A 24893-nucleotide genomic window follows, 5' to 3' on the forward strand; every position below is an offset into this window, starting at 1 on the left:
CGGACTCAAAGCTACTTTTTTCCTAGAGAGATTCGTCATTCATGATCTGAACAGAAAACACATTTTGGTAGCCCGGCGTTGAACATTACCGGTGGGTTCGGAGAGATATGAGATGAAGTGATACATACATCTGAGATATCTACACTTAATCTACACTTAATCTACCAAGATAGATTCTAAAAGATGCATAATAGAAGATTAATACGCGAATACCATTCTTGAAAATGAACTATTAATCCATATAAAATAAGCTTAGATCTCTATACACGCGTCAATTAACTGCCGATAAAATCCCTTGGTATCCAGATAAACATGGGGAATCCCCAGCCCACTCCAGTCCAGTGACATCCAAAAATGGCATCAGCAAACGAACGCAACGTTGGTTACGAAATTGTCCATTCGATCCCCAACCGCCGTATGGATACTACCACCTACCTAATATTATCATCGAATATGCGATAACAACTATAATATATTGATCAATTTATGAGATATACATGAATACATATATTATACATCTGTTCCAAGTGAGTTCTCCACACCTCACGACCCATCACACCACGCGCGCCATATCCTCCTCAAAACAAACCCAATCGGAATCGCTAACCCAACAAATACCCGTGCTGTATGCAACGCTGCCGCGATAAAACCAGTTTATCATCTTGTGGCATTGGCATGTACATCTAGTTTAAGTTTGGGAGTTGCATACTTTCTGGCCACACGAGTATAATGATCACATCATATAACATACATAATTACTACATATATCCACTTTCCAACTCCACCTCACCACGCCATATCGTCCTCAATTCCAAACTCAAATCCATCCAACTCTCTCCCGGCGCCATCTAAACGAGCAGCCCGATCGATCACGAAAGGTGCAACAAAACCTGATATGTTCGTATCAATCGAGATAACATGACTGAGCACGGTATGGCAGTGTAGAAGCCAACATTGTCTCTCCTCAATCCAAGCAATCTCACAGACTATTGGAAGATGAGTACTGCGCAAGAATCAATTGGATGCCGTAGGATTACTAGTGCGCAATCATATAAACCCTCCTCGTTCCTCACTCCTCACTCCTGCTATCCTATACATGCAGTTCTTCCATCATCTACACCCTGAAGATGACAATCAATAATCTATCTGCTCTACCTGTGATAAGTCTCTCTATATCAACTACTAAAGTTTTACCAAGGGAAGCACTCGCCATTCACTATATTCGAGATATTGCTTTAATTAGGTACCAACCTACCATTACAGCTCATTGTGAGTTATAAATATCAAACAGGTAGTTGTGATTGTAAAGAGATGAAGAGGTTACATGGATTATTGCTCGGAGCGCTAGTATTGTACACTGGTCATTGATTATTAAAAGAGTGGAGTTGAGATGCTCATATTGATGAGAAGGACGAATAATGGGGGAAAGTCTGAGAGAAGATTCCATATGAACAATCTTGCTTTGATTTTGTAAATCTTGATATCTCATGCATTTACGCGCTTTTCTGCCCGAAAAACGGGATTCCCTTTGTGACCATTCTGTTCAAACATGCCCAAGAAATAACCTCAGAAAAAAGAAAACTCCATCGCTCCATTTTAATCAATAAAGTTCCTCCGAACCACCGACGCATGCATGCCAACCCACAAGTAAATGCAACTTATCACCATTAATCCACGTATCTAGGACCATCATCCTGCCAATTACCTGCTGGAGTATCCGCAGCATAGGCACCCGGTGTAGGGGCACCTGCATAATATCCTGGTCCAGGTGTAGGAGCATCCATTGCTTGAGGTGTAGGAGCACCCCAATAACCTGGAGCTGGTGTTGGCGCCGAATAAGCCCCGGGAGTTGGAGCGTTCATTGCAGCTGGTGTGGGAGCAGAATATCCACCTGGGGTTGGTGCATTCATAGCAGCTGGTGTAGGTGCCGATAAAGGACCACCAGGGGTTGGAGCATCGTAGGCTGTTCCCCAATTATTGTTATTGGATTGGCCGGAGTTCCAGTTGTCGTTTGAATTATTTGGTTGATAGGCTGGAGTCTTCGAACCCCATGCATCTCCAGCATTTCCACTGCCGCCATACGCGGGAGTTTTGGATCCATAGTTATCTGATAAGCCATAAGCTGGGGTTTTGGCACCGGATGACCAAGCAGGAGTTCTATTGCCACCTCCATAGGCTGTCCGACTACCATCATTTGCGGCATAAACAGTTCGAGATCCATCGTTCGACCAACCAGGTGTTCGACCACCATCAGTGGGACCAGACTTCCAGGCAGGCGTTCTTCCACCTTGGGCACCACCATGAGGAGCTAAAAATGTTAGTAAATATTGGAGAATAAGATAGAATCAACTTACTTCTTCCCCAAGCTGGAGTGCGTTCAGGAAGACCACCTGGCATTGGTGTTCGTCCACCAGCACCAGAGTCCCAACCTGGTCCAGGAGTTGCACCTCCGAATCCACCACGACCTCTTGGAGCTCCTCCTCCTCTACCACCACCAGGACCACCTCTGAAACCATTTGGATCTACCGATGCTCCACTTATCTTGTCCTTGAATCCAAGGCAGTCTTTTGGCACACTGATTACCTTGCTCTTTGTGTGTAATTCTACTCTTGCATGGGTGTCTGTGGTATCTTTAACAATACCGAGTAATCCCTTGTATGGGCCTTTGCGGATTGTAACAGTCTGACCAATAGATTTATCACGACCAAATGATTTAGGTGGAAGCATTTGGCCGTTGCTCTTGGGATTGAGCTTCATTGCCGGGTTCATAGAGCTAAGATCCGGTGAAGCCGCATTTTCAGTGATGCGTCCTCCCTTGGCAGAGACACTTTGCACGCTGGTAGTTCGCGCCACAAATATACCAGCATTCTCGCTCAGCTCGGAACTCTTCAAGAAGAGATAGGCTCGATGAATATGTAGAATTCTGCCAGACCTAGCCTCTCCCCCAAATTCTTTCACGGTATCCTCCATCTTGATCTCAGCACCATTACGATCTGTCGCCACCGCGTTCCTACGCTTTTCGAGCTTATTGGAAATCTGAGATGGAATGACGGTCCTGTTAGATCCATTCTGGTCAAGAACAACAAGCGATTCGCGATCAACTTTGATGATACAAGCAACAGTAGACGGGTCTAGTTGAACTAAATCCCAAAGCTCGTACTTTCCTAACGCACCACTCCCACCAGAATCGCTTGCTTCCCGAAGATCTTTGCTGAAAACAGTGATTTCATTATTGTTTTGATCACTCAACAAAGTGACACGATCCTCAATAATCTTGACGACCATACCAACTTCATCTCTAAACCTACTGCCGCCAATCACTTTGACGTGATCACCCTCACGGAAACGCTTACGTAGACCCTTGATAGGAATTTCGATAGTTTGACCTCTTAATGCTCCTTCGGACACAGCCATTGTGACAATATCACCAGTGACAGAAACTGCTTTACCAACGACACCCTTTTGTTCCCCTTCGTAAACCTCAATGACGTCTCCCGGTAAATAAGAGGCATTGGCTGTGCTTGCTTTCAAGCTTGCAGCGAGAGCATTTAAATCCAAGTTTTCGGTTCCATCTTCGGCACCAGAAGCAAATCTTGTGACTTCTTCGAGGGTTGGATTAACATCCTTAGTGATCAGCGCCTGGATTTTAACCTCCTTCTCGCAATATCCATTGATATATTCTTCATTGAAGTAATTCCATGTTTTCGTGTCTGGTCGACCTTGCAGATGTTTTGCATGTCGTTTTTTAGCTTCAGCTTCACTGAAGAGTCTTTGGGGTGGACGTGGTCCGGCTACTGGGCGCTTTCTTTTTCCGTCCGCTCCTACACTAGTATCCTCATGAAGACCATAGTCGAGACGAGGTACATATCTGACACGGAGTTCGAGACCAGTATCAGTGACTTCCAACACTTGCGCAAGATCACCCGCATATTTCACTGGACGCCTAAGTCGTACATATGCTCCAACCTCTACAGTTGGACTCTTCGTAACTCTGAGAAGGTCTGGCATTTCCTTGATCTCAACCAGCATCATCTTAGTTCGAGGGTAGACATTCATAAGGCCATCCATAGCAGTCAAAATGTCGGCTTGTCGCTGTGCTTCAACATAAATAAAACCCTTCATTGTAGACTGCGTTCCACCACGTTCAAAAGCGCAAGTGATCGCAAGTTCCTCTTTAGTACCAGCTCTCTCTTCTATGCGCTTCATAATAGAGAAGACGGCCTCTCTTTCTTTTCCTTCTTTACATCGTACAGCCCAAATACTAGGATCGTCAACACTAGGAAGTAAAAGACGCTTTGGAACGACCGCTGAGTCTCCAGTGCCTCTTGATGATCGACCCTTGTTCGCATATCGTTGTCGTAGAATTTCTGCTTGCTTTTCCGCATCAAGACTCGCCTCCATTTCGCGTCTTCTATCTAAATCTCGGTGACGCCTGTCATCTGTCTCACCACCATCTGGAAGGTCTGCCATATCATCCGGGTGTGTGTCTGCAATGAAAGTGTGATTCATTTCGTTCAATTCATCTTCGTCATCCTCATTCTCATCCTCATCTTCATCTACTTCAGCTTCGACATCGAGGAAAACATTGCGACGGTCTCTGCGGCGCTTGCGGCGGTGTCCCTACACTTTGCGGTTAGAAAAATGTCGGTCACTGCATTGTGGGCGAACAGGAATTGTATATGCAGCTCAGAAGTGCTTACCGTAATTTCCTCTTCATCATCCTCTTCTTCTTCTTCTTCCTCATCGTCATCATCATTAGCACCTCCACCAATGTCTTCTCCCTCGCCTTCATCATCTTCGTCTTCATCGTCGTCTTGAGCACCACCCGACCCGTGTTTTCTATTACTCGAGGGGCCTGCTTCATCATCGGAGCCATCGTCATCGCCTACTTGATGACGCGAAGCTTCATTTTGTCTTTGCGCGCTGGTTGTGTTGTTTCCTTCATCTTCGTTGTCTGAAAGATCCGCAGGTTGGGGATTGAAATTATCGTCCTCTTCGTCGCTTTCATCAAAGGAATTATTCAATAAATTTGAGGTAGACATTTTAATACAAAGGTTGAAAGAAGAAAATGTGCATTCGAAGAGGGAAATGAGAGGTATTTGTAGATTTTTTTCAAGAAGACAAATCTCAAGGTCAATGGATAAAGTATATAAGGCAAGGCAAGCTAACCTTTGTTCAAAATGGCCTCAGCCTTCCGACCCGTAGTGGGACTAACTTATCTAGGGATAACCCCGAATTACCTAAGCCAATGAGTCTTGAGCCAGTGTACTGCTCAAAGACTTATTAATAGATTGTACAGTTCTTTTTCAAGATCTTTTTCAATACAATTCATTGTTGGAGAATTATATAGGACTGAATTATTCGAGGAAAACTTGACTATAAAATGAAAGAGATTCAACTATCTTTTGAGGCTTTTTGGGGGGGGGGGAAAGTAAAGGTTGGAAGGTGCGAGTGGTTATTGATATTCTAATTAGCATTGTTATTGGCTGATCAATTGAAGAATTTCTTATGCCCATCCTTATATCAGGGCTATATGAATTAGGAACTTACTACTGGGTATCCAAAAGCGACTGAAGGGAACTCGTGAATCCTCTCCTGTGGATGATTGTTGAATTTTAGGTTGTGTGTGCAAGTTGAGTTGAAAGGATGTAAATATAAATTTTTGATGCTGATCCCACTGACCCCCGACTTATTTTCCTCTGATCCTGAATTGAACTATACAGAAAGATTCGATATTTGAAGTCGAACCAATAAAAAGCTCTCCTTACATACAGGAAATTCATTCCTTTGTTGTATCTCTAAGGATGTACCATCGGTTTGTCCATATACTTTCAACCATTCTTCGCTGGTATTTGAATCCTCTATCAAATACAAGACTAGCATCCTGTTATAAGAAAAAATCGAAGATTTTTGCTCTCAGTCTTGAATATAATCACTGGGGACTGCACGGCACTGCGAGCTCATGGATTCAGCGTATTCCCACGCTCACACTCTTCATGGGCTTGTGGTAGACATTAGAACCTCGAATTTCTCGCAGGACTACCATTCATATACATGGACTCGGGTTGCCTGGTACCGTGTTTTAATGCCGAGAGGTAGTCGATACTTGCCGAGTGAGCATATTCATGGCAAGGAGGTTGATTTGAATTTTTGATCACAGTGGAGCTGGTCAGGCTAGTCATAACTGATGATGTTGTAGAAGATGCAGGGCTGTAGTTACAATCATCTCGGACAATTGCGTGCGTATATTGCAATATCAGGCAAACAATTGGTTGTTGAAATTTCAATTTTGGCCATACGAGTTACTCGTAATTGTAAATTTAAGTGACCAGTCACCTCACTCCTATCATACATGAGCTCCGATGAGTATAAAATCATGAATACTCGAATATTGTAGATGCAATCTCCAGGAAACCGAACTCCAGGCTTTAACATGCGATAATGCTACGCTCCTTTCTAATAGCCGACCTGAAAGCTCATCATAATTCATCACAGTTTCACACCCCAGATACCCCTTCCTCCACTTACTCCGAGCCAATCGCCGTTCTCATTATTGTTCAAGTTGCTTCGTGGCGCCCAGCTAATATTTCCCACTTCGTAATCACATTGCCAACTGGCAGTGGGCCCTCGAGAATTATCAGATACTGGTGCGCCATTCATGCTAGGACCAACAGGAGGGGCAGTGTTTGGACTCAGTAGGTCCCAAATAAGAACCAAAGAATCATCAGCTCCAGAGGCAAGAGTACCTCTCCTGTTTGGAGACCATTCTATGCAGTTTATGGATGAGGAATGCCCCTGAAGTTCAAGGAGTGCTTGTCCAGGCTGTCTAACATCCAAAATACGAATAATGTTGGAATCTTGTGAGAATGTAGCGAGGAGATGAGTATCATGTGGCGATGCTGCTAGTCGTAGTAAAGGGGGTGCATAGGACATAGTTTGCTGGGCTAAAGTTGGACTTATTCTGCCACCTCCAGGACTCGTATCTATGAGTGCAATTAGTAAAATGCCTAACACTAGCTTCGTAAATCATACCTTTATCATCCTTTGTAGTTGGCTCATAGATGATGGTACTGTGCTCTAAACTTCGAAGGTCGAACATTCTCACACTTCCATCAGCTCCACAGCTAACAAAAACATCCACGCTGTTTGCGCAAAATCTGACATCGAAGACTTCTTTGTCATGTGCAATCAGTTGTGTCTTGGCAGTCAATGTGGGAATATCCCATATGGTGCATGTCGTATCTATGCTTGAAGTAATGATTAAACTAGGCGAGACAGTGTTCCAATCCAAGGAGGTCAGAGGGGCAGTATGTTCTGGTGTTTTTGAATTAGACAGCAAGGCTAGTGGCGTGAGTTTGCTAGGAGGTAAGTCTCGACCGGAATTAGAAGTACGTCCTCCGATAGTGTTATTTGCCGATGCGACTGGAGTTTCAGATGGGAGCGACCACAACCTCAAATGATCACCCGAAGTAGCTAGTAGATCTGTAGATTGCTTTTGCGATGATGGTGGTTCCCACAAGAGCCGAGTTACAGGATATGAATGTGTGGCTTCGGCAACCTTTGTAAATTCAAGTCCATATTTTGGGGCTCCAGGTACATAGGATTCAGACTGGGTGGGAACAATATGGGAATCAAGGATTTGAATCTAATAGCTGATATCAGTACTGATTTATCTGCTTAAGGCTCAAAGTGAAATCAATAAACTTACAAAGTTATGCCCGTCTTCTAGATAACTTCCTATTGCGATCTTCCCAGCATCGTTATTTTGCGCTGGCCATTTGCACCAGTCGAATGCATATAGAGCCCACGGCGCGAGGTAGTTGCTGTTGGTAGGTGTTGCGCTGGTACCATCATATGAATATGGATTGGCCCCAGGTAAGCCTTCGGCAAGTGTTGAATCGGTACGCGGTCGGATGTCTGCAAGACCAAGAGGAGTATTGGACACAGTTCTTTGAGAGCCTTGTGTTGTATATTTTTGTGTATTTTGCTCGGATCCGCCCGGTGTGGTTGCTTGAAATGTTGCAAAACCTTGACTATCAAATCCTGCCGCTGGGCTAGATCGAGTGTAATTGTGCGAAAGGCCTGCGGATCGTGAGGGGGTTGAATATTGATCTTGCGATATTGTGGGTATTGAAGGGGCTGTATTTGTCGAAGTCACACCTGGTCTTCCTGGTTGTAGAGTACCTGGAAGTGGTGCTGCATTTGAATATTGAGATGAGTCTGGAGTGGCTTGGTCTAAAGTCATACGTGGGCCACTTGCACCGTAATCTCTTGGAGATAAAGCACCTCGTTGCGCAGACATATTTGAATGCAGCTCGTCGGCGTGTCGAGCTCGCCTTGGTGTTTCGTATTGTTGAGACTGTTGATTCATTGATGTGTGGTTGTTGGAAGTGGTCGGCAGGGAAGAATTTGGATGGGGTAAACCATATGTTGTTGGTGGTGGTGCAGATTGTCCTGTGGCAGAGCTAGACAATGAAGGCATACCAAAACTACCTAGATTTGCTGCGGCTTGTAATATACCTCCCGAAGTCGAATTTCCCGGTAAAGCATTTTGTTGCGATGAAGACGAACGAGAGTTTGAGTGAATATTAAAAGAATCGAAAGGCATGGCGCAGGCGCAGGGAATAAATTACCTATTCAATGTCAAATGTCAGACAATTGAGTGGCTGCTTCCTCCCTTCCCCTACATACAACGACCAAAGTGGCAGCAGTAGTAATAACAATAATGACAATAATAAGACTGACTGCCCAATGTGATGGAGCTTCGGGATGAGAAAGTGGGAGAATTAAGGTTGGAAGTTATATCATTGGTATAAAAGTATGGAGGGACCCAGGTGAGCATGTACAGGTATGGATGGACTTTGTAAGGTTATGGTGGCATGGCTGATGGGGCCTTTGATTTGATTAGGCCATTAGCAGACAAAGTTTATGGCATTGGTGGACACAACAGAGCCTAACATCGCATCTGATAAGGCTGGCGAGAAATTACCCCTCGAAGCCTGTGTTGAGTGACGGAGTGATTGAGTAATACTTGACTGACTTGCCTACTACGTATTATTTGGTTGTTTGTATTCAACTCATGGATGCATTCACAAACTAAATACCTCCTACACAAACAACTCTCTTCCTATTGCATTGTTCTCTTATACAAGCAGTCTTGCTCGCATTCATTCATACTTCCATTCGATTCTGACATCGGATCTCAATCGATTTAATAAGTCCCAGTGTGTCGGCGAGATACCTAGTTGGCGATCATGTCACAATCCCTACTTTTGCTCCCTCAACACCCCGCACCAGCTACACCAGCAACTCTCAGTGCGGCATACTCTTCATCATTGTCGGCGGTACTTTCGAGTCTTAAAACTTCATCGCCAAGTACCAAGCTTATAATTGCACTTGCCTCGTCAAGTTTCAAGGATCGGTTGAAGGAACCAAGATCTCAAATTTACAATGAGGTGGAGAGGCTTTTGGGCGGTCTATACAGCTTGATCTGTTCTATATGTGCCAAGGAAGACATTGACATTACATCCAAGTTACCGGGCGCTGTGGATTTTCGCATCGTTTTATTGGATTATGATTCTACGCGCTTTTCCACTAACAAGAATTCTGGGCGTGATGCCAGTCTTGGGGTTTTGGCTGGCGGTCCGATCGTTGGACTTCCTCTCTTCGCAAGCACTCGACGCCAATGGAGCAAAATATTTTCAGTGCAAGGCGAGGAAGGACAGAATTTGCTTCGAGACTTTTTACATTTCGCAAATGGCATTAGTCCTCCTTTAGGTGCAGAACTTCAAATGGTCAGTGGTGGAGTGAGCATGATTCAAAATACTCCACAGCCTGTACAACCAAATTCTTCTGCCTCCCATACTGTAGTAGCAGTTGGTGGCACGTTTGATCATCTTCATGCGGGCCACAAACTTTTGCTTACAGCTACGGCACTTTTATTACAACCAACCGCCGACGCTCAGGACCCTTCCCGGAGATTGATTATCGGTATCACAGGGGACGAATTGCTGAAGAATAAAAAATATGCCGATCACTTGCAGAGTTGGGAGGAACGACAAAATGACGTCGTTGAATTCCTCATATCGATTCTTTCTTTCACGCATACTAGTCAGGAGGAAGCAATTCAAACAGTTCCACTGGCAACTTCAAATGGTCGAGCAACACATACCAAACTCACTACTTGCTCGATCACCATCGAGTGTGTTGAAATTCAAGATGCTTATGGGCCAACTATTACGGATGAATCTGTCACCGCACTCGTTGTGTCGGGAGAAACTAGGTCGGGCGGACAAGCAGTAAACGATAGAAGAGTCGAGAAGGGCTGGAAGGCACTGGAGGTTTATGAAGTCGACGTGCTCGATGCGCAAGCTGGTCTCGGAGACACCCCTAAATCAGACTTTGCTTCAAAAATCAGTAGTACTGCAATAAGAAAGCAGATGGCGGATCGCGCCCGGACATCGTCACTCTAATCAAAACTTTACCTCGAGAGACCTCGTTCTGCATAGATAGCCCAGCTTGGCCCGGGCTTATATTAAGGAGAAGGATGAATACAGTACCACTGTTGTCGGATATAAGGTTGTAGAGTGATATCTTCCGTGCAGAATTTCTCGACCCAATATCGAGCCTGCTGCGCCGTCACAATATGCACGTCATTTGCAGAAATACAGAGTTCATGCACAGGAATCACCATCCGACAGGGTTCATCGTCTCATCTCTTCCCGCTTCACTTTGTCTGGAACGTAGCTCTCAATATTGATTCAACGTATTAATGGCGTCTGGGTATCGACGCCCACGACTACGACCTCATAGTACCATTTCCATGATTCAACAACGCCTAGAACCCCTGCTAATGAGGGGCTTTCCAATTAAGCAACCGGATGGAACGTCAATTGGACTCTATTTCATCAAGTCGCGGAGAATTATATAATGAAAGCTGGTCCTTCAGACATCTCTCCTCGTGTGGTGCAATTGAGTCGAGTTATGCGGGGACTATTGAATTAAGCGCCCATCATCCAATCATGTTTATCTCACAAATGCACAGGTTCTCAGATGCATAGGTTCAAATGAATTCAAGCCTTTTTCCAATAATTGTGGAAGGATTTACCCACACTAAAAAGAGCAAATCAGTGTGTCTACTGGACTAGGTTTATTATCGAATGTGTATTAAATTCGACAGAAATGGTTGAGAGTTGCATTCACTTGCCTTCAGTTACATTCTACATTAACAAGCCGTTCGTTCTCAATTTTTGATCCATGTTTCGCCTTGAGACTAGGTCATGGGCATAATAAGCAAGCAAGAACCACCCTTTTAAACCCTTTAACCATTGGGTTAATACATTTTTGTTTCTTTTATCGGTCTAATTTGTCCTTCATTTATCTGACGAACCATCTAATCGTATGCATCACACTTTTTGTCCATGAAGATGTCGGAAAATTAGATAAGTTTATCTAATTTTTCTGCATCGTAGTTTATCATCTTGTCTAGACACCTACCCGTGCTAGGGCCTAAGGACCACAATCATCGTGTTCTGACCCGTAATTCGTTCGCTATACATTAATTAAGACGATCCATTACTCCGCTAACCTACGATTCGTTGTCATTCCATGCAGCCATGAATGGGCGAATCCTTGTAGTAAATCTGTATCTTTTCTTGTATCAAATTATATCAATTGCACCCTCTCAATATTCATTCTTCCATACTTGATTGGTTTTCATCCAAGATCACATGATTGTATTTGCACCGAACGATCGGTAACCCACAAGCCGCTGCAGCAAGGCCATGAAATCGTTCTGACCAACCAAACCCAAAGCAAGCAATATATCTGCATGACAATAAAATTCTAATAAATATCTGAGGAGAGATCCATCCACACACATTTGTCCGTTGAAATATCCCTTGAGTGATCCCTCGAGACGCATCGACACGTCAGAAATCATAAAACCTGGCTGCTCGACGTTGAAATCCAATTTCATACATAGAGTGCCGGCACTCAATTCCACCCACTATGATGTAACAATCTGATATACATTCATTATTTCTAGTTATATCCTTGCATATTCTCCGAATAACCTCAAGAACACTCTGTCCCAATACGCTCGTTATGTGAGGTAAGACTGCATAGATTATATTGAATTCTTCTAACAAGCTATTCTAGAAAAAAGTGCTCTCCGTCCATCATCACATTTGTATTCCTCGAGATGGACGATCTGAAATCTATTGAGAGACTCCCAGATGATATCCTTTCTCGAATCTTTTTGCAATTACTTTACGAAGATTATAATGAAAGACCGCCTTCTTGGAATCCATGGACTCAATCGCCACACGTGCTCAACTTCTGCTTGACGCAGAGGAGATTTCACAGAGCATATTCCTTATGTAAATCGCGAACACCTAGATCCAAGCTTACACCTATATTCAAACTCTCGAACGAGGTTCTAGAGAATATCCTTGAATATCTGGTTCATAATTCTGGGAAATTGATTCCCATTGACCATAGAGCCTCTCTAAGTGTAGAGAGTTTTCAATCTATGCCACCACAATCCTTAGAGGATACAAACATTACCACAACTCTTGTATGGATCTTCCCATTCGTTATTAATCCCCAATTACATCTCTAACGATAAGTTTATCAGAGCCGTACGTGCAGAAAATTCTACAGTTTGTTACTAGGAAGACAGTTTGCCCGTGTCTCCATTCGATGCTCTGATGCTGGTTTCAATCGGTTACGATTCTTGGTAGAAGAGCGTCCTCATTTAGCTGAACACGTCAAGAAGTTCTCGTACATGATTCCTGTCTTTTACCATCGAGGTATCTTCTAGTCTTACCTATTATTTTGAAGAACCGCTAACCCATTTAAAGGTCTAAGTCAACTTCAGATTTTATTCGATGAGACACACGCGGCGACAGTTGATCTCGAGAGACAAGTGAATCTTAAACAAGTAAATGGCAATGCACGTCAAGTCGATAGATCTCGGCCATCGCTTAAGCAGCTTCGAACAAAGCTTGATCGCAGTCGCAAGGATGAGCTCACTATTTTTCGAGTATTATCACGAGCACGTGAACAGTCTACCATCATCAATAATAGAATAGATGTACAGAGTCTACTACGTGCCTTTCGATTGTTCAAGCATCTTCAACAAGTTCGTCTCATGAGAGTTCAGGATAGAGTAGATATGGATTGGTCTTCCTTCCTCCGAGAAAGACGCTGGATCGCCTTTTCTCAAAACAATAACAATAACAACAATATCACCGACCCGATTCTATCTCTCGATCTCGACCCGCTGGAATGGACAGCCGCATGCGAACATTCCGCCCGGGCTCTCGGCTTCGCATTTCTCGAGTCTGAATCTCCCGCAACACGCTTCTCATCTCGTTTCGTCAATCCGCGTATTCCATTTCTCCTCAATTCACATTCCCATAACACAATATCCACTCTGGCAAATAGACTCACTTGTTTAGAAATTCAAATACAGGAACCGTCGGATGATAAAATGTACCAACTTTCAGCTCTCTTCAACACGTTCTTCACTTCGGCTCATCAGATTCAGGGTCTTCATGTGGGGTTCCCGTCTAATAGACCACTTGCTCATGTACCCCTCGAAGCGGTTTTTCACAATGTCACCTGGGAGAATCTGAGATATTTAGGGTTTGGAGCATGGCATTTGGATAGTGAGGAGATTATCGGTTTGCTCAGGAGACATAAATATACGCTGAGGAGCGTGAGACTCCGAAGCGTGAAATTGAAAGAGGGGAGTAGCTGGATCGAAGTGGTGCGGATGTTAAGGAGGGAGTTGCGGGAATTGAAGTGGGTTAGCTTGAGAGGCATTGGGTATGTCGGGGGAGGCACAAATGGCATGGGTGGAATCGGAGGGGCGGGCGGAATCGGAATCGGAATCGGAATGGGAGCGGGCAACCAGGGAAATAATGCCATTCTCAATAACCCCATCGATGCAGACATGGATCTCGACGACTCGAGCGGCGAGAGCGACGAGGAAGTAGATTTCGAGGATACGGCGATTGGTGATCGTACGTTGAGTCATCATAGTAGTTCGGTGCATTTACCTTCTTCTTCTTCTGCGGCTTCGGCTTCGTCGTTGAGTAAGGAGAGGGGGGTGGAGGGGGGGGAGAGAGGTGGGAGAGTGGCGCAGAGTGGGGGAGAGGGTCAGGAGGATGCGAATTGTGAGTGTGCGGATGGGTATGCGATGGGGGATTTGGGAGAGCAGGGTAGCGAGGTTGTGTTGAAGCAGCATTGGAAGTTTTGGGAGTTGTGGGCTGTGAAGAGGTGTGCCGTGCATGATGGGATGGGCTGAGGTGAGGTGGGGGGATCGGGTGGATCGGGGGGGGGGGTTTGTTGATGGGTTGGGTTGGGGGGTTGGGGTGGATGGATGAATGGATTGGTTAGGGTGGATGAATGGAATAGGATGAAATAGGATGGGTTGAGGTATGTATGTATGTATCTACGTATGGAACCGGAACTGGGCTTTGGATATGGATATGGATATGGATATGGGAAATTGGGTTGGATTTTTGCATCTTTAACATCTTTAACATCTTTAACATCTTTAACATCTTTAACATCTTTAAATTTTTTAAATTTCAAGAAATCAAGTCAAGTTGAAGAAGTTTTCCATGGGGACATGTGTTGGAAGGGGAGAGATGGGATGGGATGGGATGGGATGGGGTGGGATTAATATATATATATATATACCTATATATATCATACCGTATAACATATTCCTATCCCTATCCCTATCCCTATCATCTTATTTATATCTTCTTATCTTCTCATCTTCTCTGATCTCTATACTCAAGTATATTTCAAAAATTCATGGAGGGAGGAAGGGAAGGGAATGATATGGGATTTGCAAAAAAAAAAAAAAAAAGGTGTAAGCATATGTATACATGTATTTCATCCATTCATTCATTCATTCATCCATTAATAATCAACATTACGCAATCTCGTGATTAAAGAAAAGGAACCACCCCAATGGTATCAATAGTACTTTCCTCCTCCTCCTCAACCCTAACCATATTACCACTCCATCTCCCCCTTTTACAAAGCCAAGCCAACCTCCTCAAAACCCCTCATGATCCGTATCATTTTCCTCATCCCCTCTACTATGCCCCACCATCAACTCCCTCAGATGTTTTTCTCATCACTCTCTTCCACATCCACATCCCCATCCCCATCCCCACCCACTCTATCCCACCGATTCTCCCCTCTCCCAACATCCCTCCCTCCCTTCTCTCCTGCCTCGCAAATTCCGCCTCCAATTCTCTCAACCCATCATCATCAGTCGCCGATTCTCCATCTCCCGAGTGCGTAGTTCTCACTTCCATATCTGTATCGATACTTCTCTCATCATGATCTTTCTCCATTATCTTCTTCTCAATAGCAAGATCATCACCAAGAACCCCCCCCACCCGAACTTCCCCAACGCGTCTCTCAGAATCTCCTCTCCCTGTATGAAAGCCTGCAACTCCGCACCCACAGCCACCACCAACAGATTCCAGCCTTTGCTCTCCGCTATCCTTTCCGTTTCAGCCAACTTCCCTATCACCTTCTTCATTTTTACAATTTGCATCTTGAATCCCTCGATATCACCCACTTTGCTACTCTTCATATTCTCTCTCAATTCATCCTCAAAGTTCACAATTGTCTTGACAGATTCTTCCCAGAGCTTTGCTCCATCTTCTAGTGCTTCTTTTTCCTTTTGCACCTCTAGTTTTCGGGCTTGCAAAGAATTGATCTCTTTACTCCACCATTCCTCTGCCATTTCTAATGTCCGTCGTTTAGGGGGCAGTGTCATGAATCCTTCTTCACTCCCCATACTAATCGATACCATAGCCGTCGGGTCTCGTCAAGAATATTTGGACTTCTGATTCCACTTCCCTCAAAGCACCACGATAGCTAGACAATCGCGATTCCCTCTGATTAACTCTCTCATTAATCCGGTCTGCCAGCCAGCTCCGTCTGGCTTTCATTTGTAACAACCTATCTTCCGTCTCTCGGATTTCGTTTTCGACAGCCCGCTCTTCAGTCCGTAGTTCGGCTATCTCTCGATCTTCTTCGGATTTGCTTGCATGAGGAGATTGATGACTTTCTTCATTCGGTGAAGAGACTCTATTATTTGTTATGTCTGCTGAGACGAATTCGCCAATTTCTCTCTTAACCTCGTCGATTCTGATTTTCCAATCTTTTGTCTTTGCAATACACATTTCTCTCCTCTTGATTTCTTCTGTCAACAATTCATCTTCCTCAACTTTAACATCTGCCAACAGACCCATGTTCCTTAACAATCCTTTTCTGGATCCTCTTAGTCCGATCGATTTTCGTTTTGGTTGTCGAACAGGAATTGTACGCACATGAGCTCCTTCTGTACTTCTACCTCCCTGCCTATCTCTATCCCGTTGTAATGACCTTGTCGTGGGCGTGCTACTTCCACTGTGCTCTTCTCTATTACCACCTCCACCGAATCCTTGCATCAAACCCTCACTCTGCGCATCTAGCAACATTTGTAATTCCGCCTGCAAAGCTCGTTCTCTCCTTTCCAGCCCCAAAAGACTGTCATTTTGTGCCGAGCTTCCCACAGCACTCCCCACACTTTTCAATATTCCAACTCCTCTTCCTTCCCGAACCACGCTCCCTCTCAAATGAGAACTTCCGCTTCCATCTAAGCTCCTTCCAATATTGCCCAACCCAGCAACACTCCCTACAATCGGCGGCGGAGGAGCAGCAAATTGTATTCTCCTTCCCTTCGCCTTCCCATTCCCTTTCAATTTACTCGCAGATCCAGATTCCGAGATTGGTCTCGGAGAAAGTGTTCTCGCACTCGCACTAGTAGGTGACCTCATATCCCTATAGAATTCTGGCGGTGGACTTGGTGTAGCTCTCGATGCTGAAGGGGAAGAGAGGTCTCGCAGACGAACATCATTATGCGGATCATATACGCTTGATAGAAGAGGATGATCTTGATCATTTGTTCCTGAAGAGTTGCTGAAGAATGAGTTACGGGAGCGGGACATTTTGTTTTCGAGATTGGAGGCCTTTCTTTTGTTGATATCTGATGTTTTGGTATTATGAGAATTTGTAACTTCTTTAACAGTTGAAGATTCGTCTATAGGATATCTTATAGGTTTAACATGTATTCGCTACCACTGCTGTGATGTGATGAAATCGATTGTGAGAGCTGTAGCTACAAGCTGACTTCGAACGGAGAAATGTAAGAGTATTAGAATGGGAGGAGCAATAGAATTGGAACAGCTACAACTACTTAGTTAAAGTTGCAGAGCACTATCTGAAATGATATGAACACATGCATAAATGTGAATCAAGCAGGATAAGCAGGATTGCCAGTTTGAATCATTGAGTATATAATATCTAGACAAGTAGCAGTGGCTTCTATCACATGCGACAGGCACAAGATGCGGAGATCAGCCTCGTTGGGGACGTGCACGAAGACGAGGCTGAACGCAAGCAAGGCCATAATTTTCGACAATAGCGCTTTTCTACAAGCAAGTTCAAGTGTGGGAATTTCAAGGGGATTGTATAAATTCAACTTATATTAGATCGTCGTGCTTGTTTGAATTTGTAAACCAAACATCACATAGCTTTGAAGAAAGTTCAAAGGAATGGGGATAACTTGTTATCAGTATCACTCTCATCGGACTAGCCATAGATCATCATAAAAATCACATTTTCAGGCGGTAAAGCATTTGGTATTCGTCTATAAACAAGGCAGTACATTCTGTACGTTTGCACCCAATCCGTGACCTTCTGGTTTGTTTGTTCTTCATTATCATAACCATTTTAAGCATGAAAGAATGGTAAAACTAATTACGGTACGAACTCGAGAGGCCGTATAAAGCATCGAAGCTTGGTTCGATGCGAGGTGAGGTTCGGGTATATCGTTTCTATAGATGAACTAAAGTTCATGATGGTATTATTTCAAGTTGTTCCCTTGCTATTTAGATTTGCTCCAAACCAAGGTTCTCTGGCTCAGCCTTGATGACACGGAGACTGGAAACATAGATTAGCAGAGATTCAGACTGAATTCGGCATGATCAAAACTTACGTGTTGGTGTTACCCATACCACCCTTCCATCCTTGGACAACGATGACACTCTCACCTTGAGCCAATACCTTAAGCTTGAGAGCCTCAGCAATACCCCACTTGATTCTTCTGTCGACATCCTCTTGCCAGTTAACCTTGGAAAAGTCTGGCTTTTCCTCAGCAAAGTGGAAAGGATAGACACCACGATACAAGTGACCGTATCTGGATGCACTGGCATTTCGGGTAACCATGAAGATAGGGCAGACTGGTCTGTACTTGGAGAGAAGACGTGCGCTGTCTCCGCTGGTGGACAAAACGATGATAGCACCTGCATTGATGTCCAAACTGGCACGGACTGCTGCCATGGCACATGATTCGACAACGCTGACTGGTCGTTCGGTAAGGTTGCAAAGCTCCTCGAAGTGAGAAACGTATGCGATGGAGTTCTCAGCCTTCAAACAAGTTTCGTGCATCTCGGTAACAGCCTCGTTAGGATAGTTTCCCTTAGCAGTCTCTCCAGACAACATGACACAGTCAGCACCATCGGTAACGGCGTTACCAACGTCACTGATTTCAGCACGAGTTGGTCTTGGGTTGTAGATCATGGACTCGAGCATTTGGGTAGCACAGATGACTGGCTTACCAGCCATGTTGCACATTGCAATCATCTTCTTTTGAGCAGCGAAAACCTCAGCAGCTGGGATCTCGATACCCAAATCACCACGAGCAACCATGACACCATCAGTCTCCTTCAAGATCTCAGGGAAGTTGTTGAGACCTTGTCTGTTCTCAATCTTGGCAATGATTTGAATGTGCTTTCCATCTTCACCGAGAACCTTACGGATTGACTTGATGTCCTCACCACGACGGATGAATGAGGCAAAGACCATGTCGACGTTGTTCTTGACACCAAATCTCAAATCGGCTTGATCCTTCTCAGACAAAGCTGGGAGATCGACATCAGTGTTTGGGAGGTTGACACCCTTCTTGGAAGAGATCTTTCCGTTGTTTCTTGCGCGGCAACGAATGGTCTTGTCGTCAACAATCTCCAAAACATCGAAAGCAAGGACACCGTCATCAACATAGATGATGCGTCCTGGTTCGATGACCTTGGTGATGTTCTTGTAGTCAACGTACCTGAAAAGCGTCGCAATAGATTAGCATTGGATACTCTCATGACCAATTGTTTGTTGTGAATTACACGTACATGTTCTTCTCGTCACAAGCAGTGACATACTTGTCATCGGTTGTAATGTTGATCTCTGATCCAGCAGAGATAGGGATATCGGCATCACCAACTGTGTTACCAGTTCTGATTTCTGGACCCTTGGTATCTAAAGCAATGGCGAGTTGACGTCCTGGTTGAACCTTCTCGGCTTCACGGGCATTGTCAATGACGGATTGATGGTATTCGTATGAACCGTGGGAAAAGTTCATGCGGACAACATTGAGACCAGCCACACTGAGCTTGTTGAGAGCTTCGACAGAGTTGGTTTTAGGACCGATGGTACAGATAATAGAAGTACGGCGATAGTTCTTGGTAGGCTTGAACTCAGTGTTGAGGTTTGCCAACCAAGCAATCTTGGAGGTTCCGGTAACTAAGTGATCCATTGCGGTAGCCATTTTGTAAAATAATCAAGAGGGAGGTTGAGGAGGAGGAATATGTAGGTGGAATTCGATGTGGTGGGGGTAAGTGCAACTGTTAAAAAGCCTTTCTTTTTTTCAATTCGTCAGTTTAAATGTGAGCAATCGGATTAGGAAAATGCAGAATCAAGGTTGAATGAAATACTTTTGAGAGGTACAGAATGAGAAACAAAAGGATGGAAATATGCAGAGAGAGGAAAAGGAAGGGTATTATTAGTTTGGAGTTGTGCCGCGTTTCTGCCAATCTGTTGGCTGGATCAAAAGACACGGACAACGATCAAACAGTCCAAGAATGCCAATATTTGGATTGTTGAGCTGAGATCCAATACAAAGCACAAGGGGTTCCCCATCCACCGAAGTATATTAATGATGGACAGCAGGGGAAGGGAAATAAAATGATACACTTACCAGTTGACCAGAGGTTGAGTTGGATTGAAGAAGAGGAAGAGGAAGAGGAAGAACTCGAACGAATAGAAGATAATCTAAAGACCTTGTGGTTGTGTTGAGAAGCTTTTATGGTTGAAGGAGCTTGGAGGGGAGAGGAGGGGAAATCTTTCTTTTTTTGCAAAAAATCTAATCGACTCCCCCTCATCTCCAAGCTAGCCATCTCACCCACTGCTGGGTACTAGGGATGTGTATCCCACTTCGCAGATTTGCCTGGTGTGCAACCCCACATCAATATGTTTGAGGTGACATTGGAGTGAAGGGTCCAGCGAGATACCGGCCGGGAGGTCCGTGATAGTGAATTTTTGAATTTCTATGTCAAATATCTTTCAGGTATCGGTGTACCTCAGGTCTTGGGAGGGAGTAGCTGAGGTGTTTGCCATGCAATGGTTTCGAGAGAATTACGCAGCAAAGGATCAAGGTTAAAATCATTGATAATAATTGGATTATTATTTCTCTTACCTCTCTTGCCTCTCTTTTCACTGATGTGTATCTGGGTAGCTAGTAGATATATACTCAAGTGTACTCCGTCGATATCGGGGTGTATGTACGAACAAGTAGCAGCCTTCACATACAATCCAGTAAACCTACTACTCACCGATACTCCGTACACATTTTACCTTTATATCTTCTCGTGCAATGACACCTATTGAATTGTACAGGCCGGTACCTATGCACTAGGTACCTGGCACACAGATCCCTTACCCCGAATGAAACAGAATATCTTGGGGTGCCATCTGGTGAAATGCGTGTGTTGTTGTCGGGCCATTCTTTGCTTCTTTGCCTGCTGAGACTCTCTCGAGACTGGGCAACTCAGGTCCGATAGCAGATAGAGATGTGCGTTAGTCCACATGAATCCCTAAGCACCAAGTAAGTAGTAAGTAGCATCGGCCATTCTTTCGGTCCTGAATGCCAAAACTCAAAGACTAAAATGTAACAGGAACCCACTTGGGCGCCTGGACGCAGGACTGGACGCAGGACGCTCTACGGAGTACTCCATGATCCATAGTCGGTCGACCGTGCAAACTTCCGAGATTCGGCCTAAGTGCCTAACATGCAAGGCAACAACGATCTTTCTTAGCTCAGCTCCTTAGTTTCTTATCCTAAGGTTCTGATATCGCGTCGGTGAATGAATGAATCCGAGACGACCTATTATCCCAATCTCAAAGTCAGCTCACATCGTAACAACCTTGGTTTCCAAAACAAGCAAATCATAAGCCAACCTTTTGCGCATCAAACGTTTGTCGGGCTCCGGATAATTCACATTATATTTTCCATACTATTATCTTAGAGAGCGTGTAAACTTCGCCTTTCAAGTCATAAATATGGTAATTAGTTGCCTCCCCCTAAGCTTTCAGGTCTTTCAGAACTTGGGAACCTAATCAGTTCAGTTCTTCCTCAATTTACTGACATTTGGACTCGCGGGAAAGCTCGGAAGACTTACTCATTATGCATTTGATGCTGTCCTATGTAACTACTCCCTCCCGGTTCTCCTTGCGGCAAAAGGTTCGAAAATATACTGACCTCCTTGATATAGTCTCAGCATTCTTGGCTGGTATGAAGAGATCAACTGGTTTAACGTGTGTTAACCCCTATACCTTCCTTTGCGACCATGTTGCGAAATGATGAACTAGCACTACAGATGCAAATTTTGGGTTTCTTCATTGGGCGGTGTAGAAGGCTAACAATTCCCATCCTTCGGGACTCTAGACCCAGCCTTAAGAAAGATGTCACCGAAAACAAAGAAATTAACGGTTGGATCGAGAAATATCTTGGAGTTGGTGAATGGGTTATGGATACATCGGTAGCCTTTGCAGGGTCTTCCGGCTTCTTTGAGAGAAAGAGATGATTGTGGCCTTCGAAGCGGATATGCGAAAAAGAGTACATGCATCTCAGATGCGCGGAGGGAATGAATTCACGGCAAGATTACCTTGCGATTTGGAGAACGATCGATAGGGGTCGAGATCCCATGGAGTTTTGGGCGTTTTTGTGTGGACATGTCCGCTTGAAGGTGGCGGTACAACGACGATATGGTCAAGGTTGATGGGAGGTACTCTCTTCTCTATGAGTTAGGATACTTTTGCAGGCAAAGGAAGAAAATGAAGATGTAGCCAGAGACAGAAGATGTATTGCGAACTATGTATATTTTTCTTCAGAGGGCATCTCCACATCTTGATACCCCATGTTCCGAAGGGCCAGCCGAAAAGACCCGAAATCGAGTTTTCCTACTAGACTTTAACTGTATCCCTCTCTGCCCCCCTCTGCCCCTCTCTACCCGGATCTTTCTTACACCACACTCTCCCCTTTTCCTCTCTCTATTTCTATCAGATCTTCGAAATCTCTTGACCTCTCTTGGCTTTTACTTTCCTACCTCTCTTCAACAACAAGAAACCCCAGTAAACGGACGTGTTCTGTTTAAGTCGTTGTATGCAAGACTTACAAGCCTTTATTCAGCCAATTCAGCTCAGCCCTATCATCTACGGTTATGGTTATGTCTTGTAATCGACAGAAAACTATTTCGAAACAGAAATTACATGTGAAAAGTCAATTGGACTTTGGATTGACTGGTATTAATGGCTTCGTATCATTCTAATGCAGATCTTGTACATGCCTATTAATTATATGCAACTTTACTTCACCAGGTACTCGTCCCGTCATTGAATACCTTGGTATTGGTGATTGGCGATTCTTTATGGGCTACGTTCGGGAGATCTACAGGCTAGTGGGGGCGCAACAGCCTTAAACTATTCCACCTCATCATGTTCATCTTTCAATCTCAAATCCATCACAGTCTGAACATTTACATATACCCTTCGACTTTAATCATCACCACAGGAAATCGGCATTGATGTCATAGTACTTTGGAGAAGTTTACTCCATTATGCCAACAGCAATTCCACTGAACTTACTCCTGGGATGAGATTATTCATCCTCAGGAAACATAACCGTTATGCTACCACCACCTACTTTGAGCTTCACAATTCCTTCTGTCCACGACAATCTAAATCTCGAGTGTCGTATCTACCATCCGTCAAGTCTGGCACCCAACTCCATCTCGCAGGCTTTGCCATCGAGAAAGAAAGCTGCTATTGTTGCGCATCCTTACGCTCCATTGGGGGGAAGTTATGATGATGCGGTCGTTGGTTTGATTGCTTCTACCATTTTGAATGATGGGTTCATTGTGGGAACTTTCAATTTTCGGTACATAAAACTGCCCATCTATCATCATATGCTTGAACATTAGACTCACTTAGTATCTCCAGTGGTGCGGGCTCCTCAAAAGGGCACACTTCATGGTCCTCCTTGCCCGAGCAAAAGGATTATATATCATTTCTCGGATTCATCGTAACCTATTTACATCACCTTTCTGTGCCATATTCATCTAGACCACCGTCGTTTGCACAGTCTGATTCTCAACTCCACACCCTCGCTCCTGTCCCATCAGAACGCTTGATGCAGCCTATGAATGATACCCTTCCAGGCAGATATACCTCCGCAGGATCAGTTGAGAGCAGTGATGCACAGCCTCTATTACTACTTGCCGGCTACTCATACGGATCCCTCATCACTATAAATCTCGAGCCAAGCCTTCTTGGCATGCTAGCTCCTTTTCAGCAACCAGCATCTGGCAGTCCATACGCAGACATAAGATCTCGAGCACGATTCTTAGCCACTCAACAAAATGAAATGATGGAAGCTACATATTCATTGCTTCGAGCTGGAGGTCATCGGAGAGGTCGTAGTCTTCAATCAGGAGAACAAATCACAAATCACAAAACTCGATTATCTAGCTCAGGGGTCAGAATGGGCGGCAATGAAGATATTAGAAGAGCTAGTCATGATATGCATGGATCTGGAATGAGACGATCGTTTTCTGTGGATGCACCGATGAAGGTCAGAAAGAGTATGGACAAGTTCAAGTCTATTGTTCATCCCGGGTCGCCAAGGAGAGGAGAAAGCCACCCTTCGTCCATTGACCCGGGCAAAGATAGTGTGATGAATGTGGGAATTCCAGAGAGACTTTCTCGTGATAGAGAAGATGCCAATATCATGGAAATTCTTGGAAGTGATTTCAAAGTTGCTTACCTACTCGTTTCCCCTTTGCCTCCTGATGGCATGATCAACAATTTGGCCAGTATTGGGAGCTTCAGGTTGACTTCCCTTTTCGGAAAGCAAGGTCCCAAAATAGATAACAACATCAAGTTTACAATTGATCCTACTTTGGTTATCTATGGGACCGGTGATCTTTTCGTCCAAGTTAAAACTGTCGAACGTGAGTAAAAGCCAATTGCTATGAGAAATTTGAATGAATGAGCACTGACTTTCGCTTTCCAGGCTGGACTGAAAAACTGTCGAGTTTATGTAAGAGTAGAGGATCTGCAAACGGAGTAGTTTTCAGGTACGAAGAGATCGCTAATGGAGAGCACTTTTGGAGAAACCCCAAGGCTGCTAGGCAGCTGGTGGAGAAAATTGGGGGGTTTCTGTCAGAGATACTGGAGTAATTTTCTTACATAGCATGATGGCATAGACCTGTAGACGATCAATGATAATGATAATGTTAATGAAATCACGAAAGTTCATGACAATAATTATTTTCACGTCTTTGCCGAAATTCCCACGCCTAGTGTATGATTTAATATGTGCACGCGACCAAATCGAAGAAGCGAAAAGACATCAGGGGGTCTTTGTCTGTTCTGTTGTATGAACAACTTCCAAGTGGTTGTTTCAGTGGAGTAATGAGAACGTA

At 44.3% G+C, this 24893-nt stretch overlaps 8 protein-coding genes across 8 annotated transcripts; 4 read left to right on the top strand and 4 right to left on the bottom strand.

The window, feature by feature from the left end:
• Window positions 1–1667: 1667 nt before the first annotated feature.
• EAF02_000823 (uncharacterized protein) lies at window positions 1668–5042 on the bottom strand (the record flags this gene model as incomplete). Its single annotated transcript, XM_038896871.1, has 3 exons — window positions 1668–2308; window positions 2355–4620; window positions 4701–5042. 3 exons carry the CDS (start codon window positions 5040–5042, stop codon window positions 1668–1670), a joined length of 3249 nt encoding a protein of 1082 aa, XP_038763730.1.
• Window positions 5043–6419: 1377 nt separating this feature from the next.
• EAF02_000824 (uncharacterized protein) lies at window positions 6420–8849 on the bottom strand. Its single transcript, XM_038896872.1, has 3 exons — window positions 7709–8849; window positions 7033–7645; window positions 6420–6983 (listed from the first exon to the last, which is right to left on the bottom strand). The coding sequence occupies exons 1-3, from the start codon at window positions 8606–8608 to the stop codon at window positions 6490–6492; spliced, it is 2007 nt and encodes a 668-aa protein (XP_038763731.1). The 5' UTR covers window positions 8609–8849; the 3' UTR covers window positions 6420–6489.
• Window positions 8850–9254: 405 nt separating this feature from the next.
• Window positions 9255–10472, top strand: EAF02_000825 (uncharacterized protein; the record flags this gene model as incomplete). The annotated part of the gene is made up of 1 exon (XM_038896873.1): window positions 9255–10472. One exon carries the CDS (start codon window positions 9255–9257, stop codon window positions 10470–10472), a length of 1218 nt encoding a protein of 405 aa, XP_038763732.1.
• A 1048-nt stretch (window positions 10473–11520) lies between these two features.
• EAF02_000826 (uncharacterized protein) lies at window positions 11521–14314 on the top strand (the record flags this gene model as incomplete). Its single annotated transcript, XM_038896874.1, has 4 exons — window positions 11521–12112; window positions 12160–12577; window positions 12638–12812; window positions 12864–14314. Exons 2-4 carry the CDS (start codon window positions 12203–12205, stop codon window positions 14312–14314), a joined length of 2001 nt encoding a protein of 666 aa, XP_038763733.1. The 5' UTR covers window positions 11521–12112; window positions 12160–12202.
• Window positions 14315–15119: 805 nt separating this feature from the next.
• Window positions 15120–17030, bottom strand: EAF02_000827 (uncharacterized protein; the record flags this gene model as incomplete). The annotated part of the gene is made up of 4 exons (XM_038896875.1): window positions 15120–15122; window positions 15201–15536; window positions 15581–15783; window positions 15848–17030. 4 exons carry the CDS (start codon window positions 17028–17030, stop codon window positions 15120–15122), a joined length of 1725 nt encoding a protein of 574 aa, XP_038763734.1.
• Window positions 17031–17972: 942 nt separating this feature from the next.
• Window positions 17973–19681, bottom strand: EAF02_000828 (uncharacterized protein; the record flags this gene model as incomplete). The annotated part of the gene is made up of 3 exons (XM_038896876.1): window positions 17973–18024; window positions 18080–19195; window positions 19266–19681. 3 exons carry the CDS (start codon window positions 19679–19681, stop codon window positions 17973–17975), a joined length of 1584 nt encoding a protein of 527 aa, XP_038763735.1.
• A 1790-nt stretch (window positions 19682–21471) lies between these two features.
• On the top strand, window positions 21472–21995 carry EAF02_000829 (uncharacterized protein; the record flags this gene model as incomplete). Its single annotated transcript, XM_038896877.1, has 4 exons — window positions 21472–21474; window positions 21538–21616; window positions 21684–21726; window positions 21863–21995. 4 exons carry the CDS (start codon window positions 21472–21474, stop codon window positions 21993–21995), a joined length of 258 nt encoding a protein of 85 aa, XP_038763736.1.
• Window positions 21996–23096: 1101 nt separating this feature from the next.
• EAF02_000830 (uncharacterized protein) lies at window positions 23097–24648 on the top strand (the record flags this gene model as incomplete). The annotated part of the gene is made up of 3 exons (XM_038896878.1): window positions 23097–23347; window positions 23410–24419; window positions 24482–24648. The coding sequence occupies 3 exons, from the start codon at window positions 23097–23099 to the stop codon at window positions 24646–24648; spliced, it is 1428 nt and encodes a 475-aa protein (XP_038763737.1).
• Between the last annotated feature and the right edge of the window lie 245 nt (window positions 24649–24893).

Source organism: Botrytis sinoallii (assembly GCF_014898435.1).
Source record: "Botrytis sinoallii strain Bc 23 chromosome Unknown BSIN_001, whole genome shotgun sequence".
Classification (NCBI taxonomy): Eukaryota; Fungi; Ascomycota; class Leotiomycetes; order Helotiales; family Sclerotiniaceae; genus Botrytis; species Botrytis sinoallii.

Excerpts from the sequence above, each read along its gene's own strand:
- EAF02_000824 (XM_038896872.1), bottom strand. The coding sequence starts at position 8,608 with ATGCCTTTCGATTCTTTTAATATTCACTCAAACTCTCGTTCGTCTTCA. Across the intron at positions 7,646-7,708 it reads TAGAAGACGGGCATAACTTT|ATTCAAATCCTTGATTCCCA; the intron begins GTAAGTTTATTG and ends ATCAGCTATTAG. Across the intron at positions 6,984-7,032 it reads AACTACAAAGGATGATAAAG|ATACGAGTCCTGGAGGTGGC; the intron begins GTATGATTTACG and ends TTGCACTCATAG.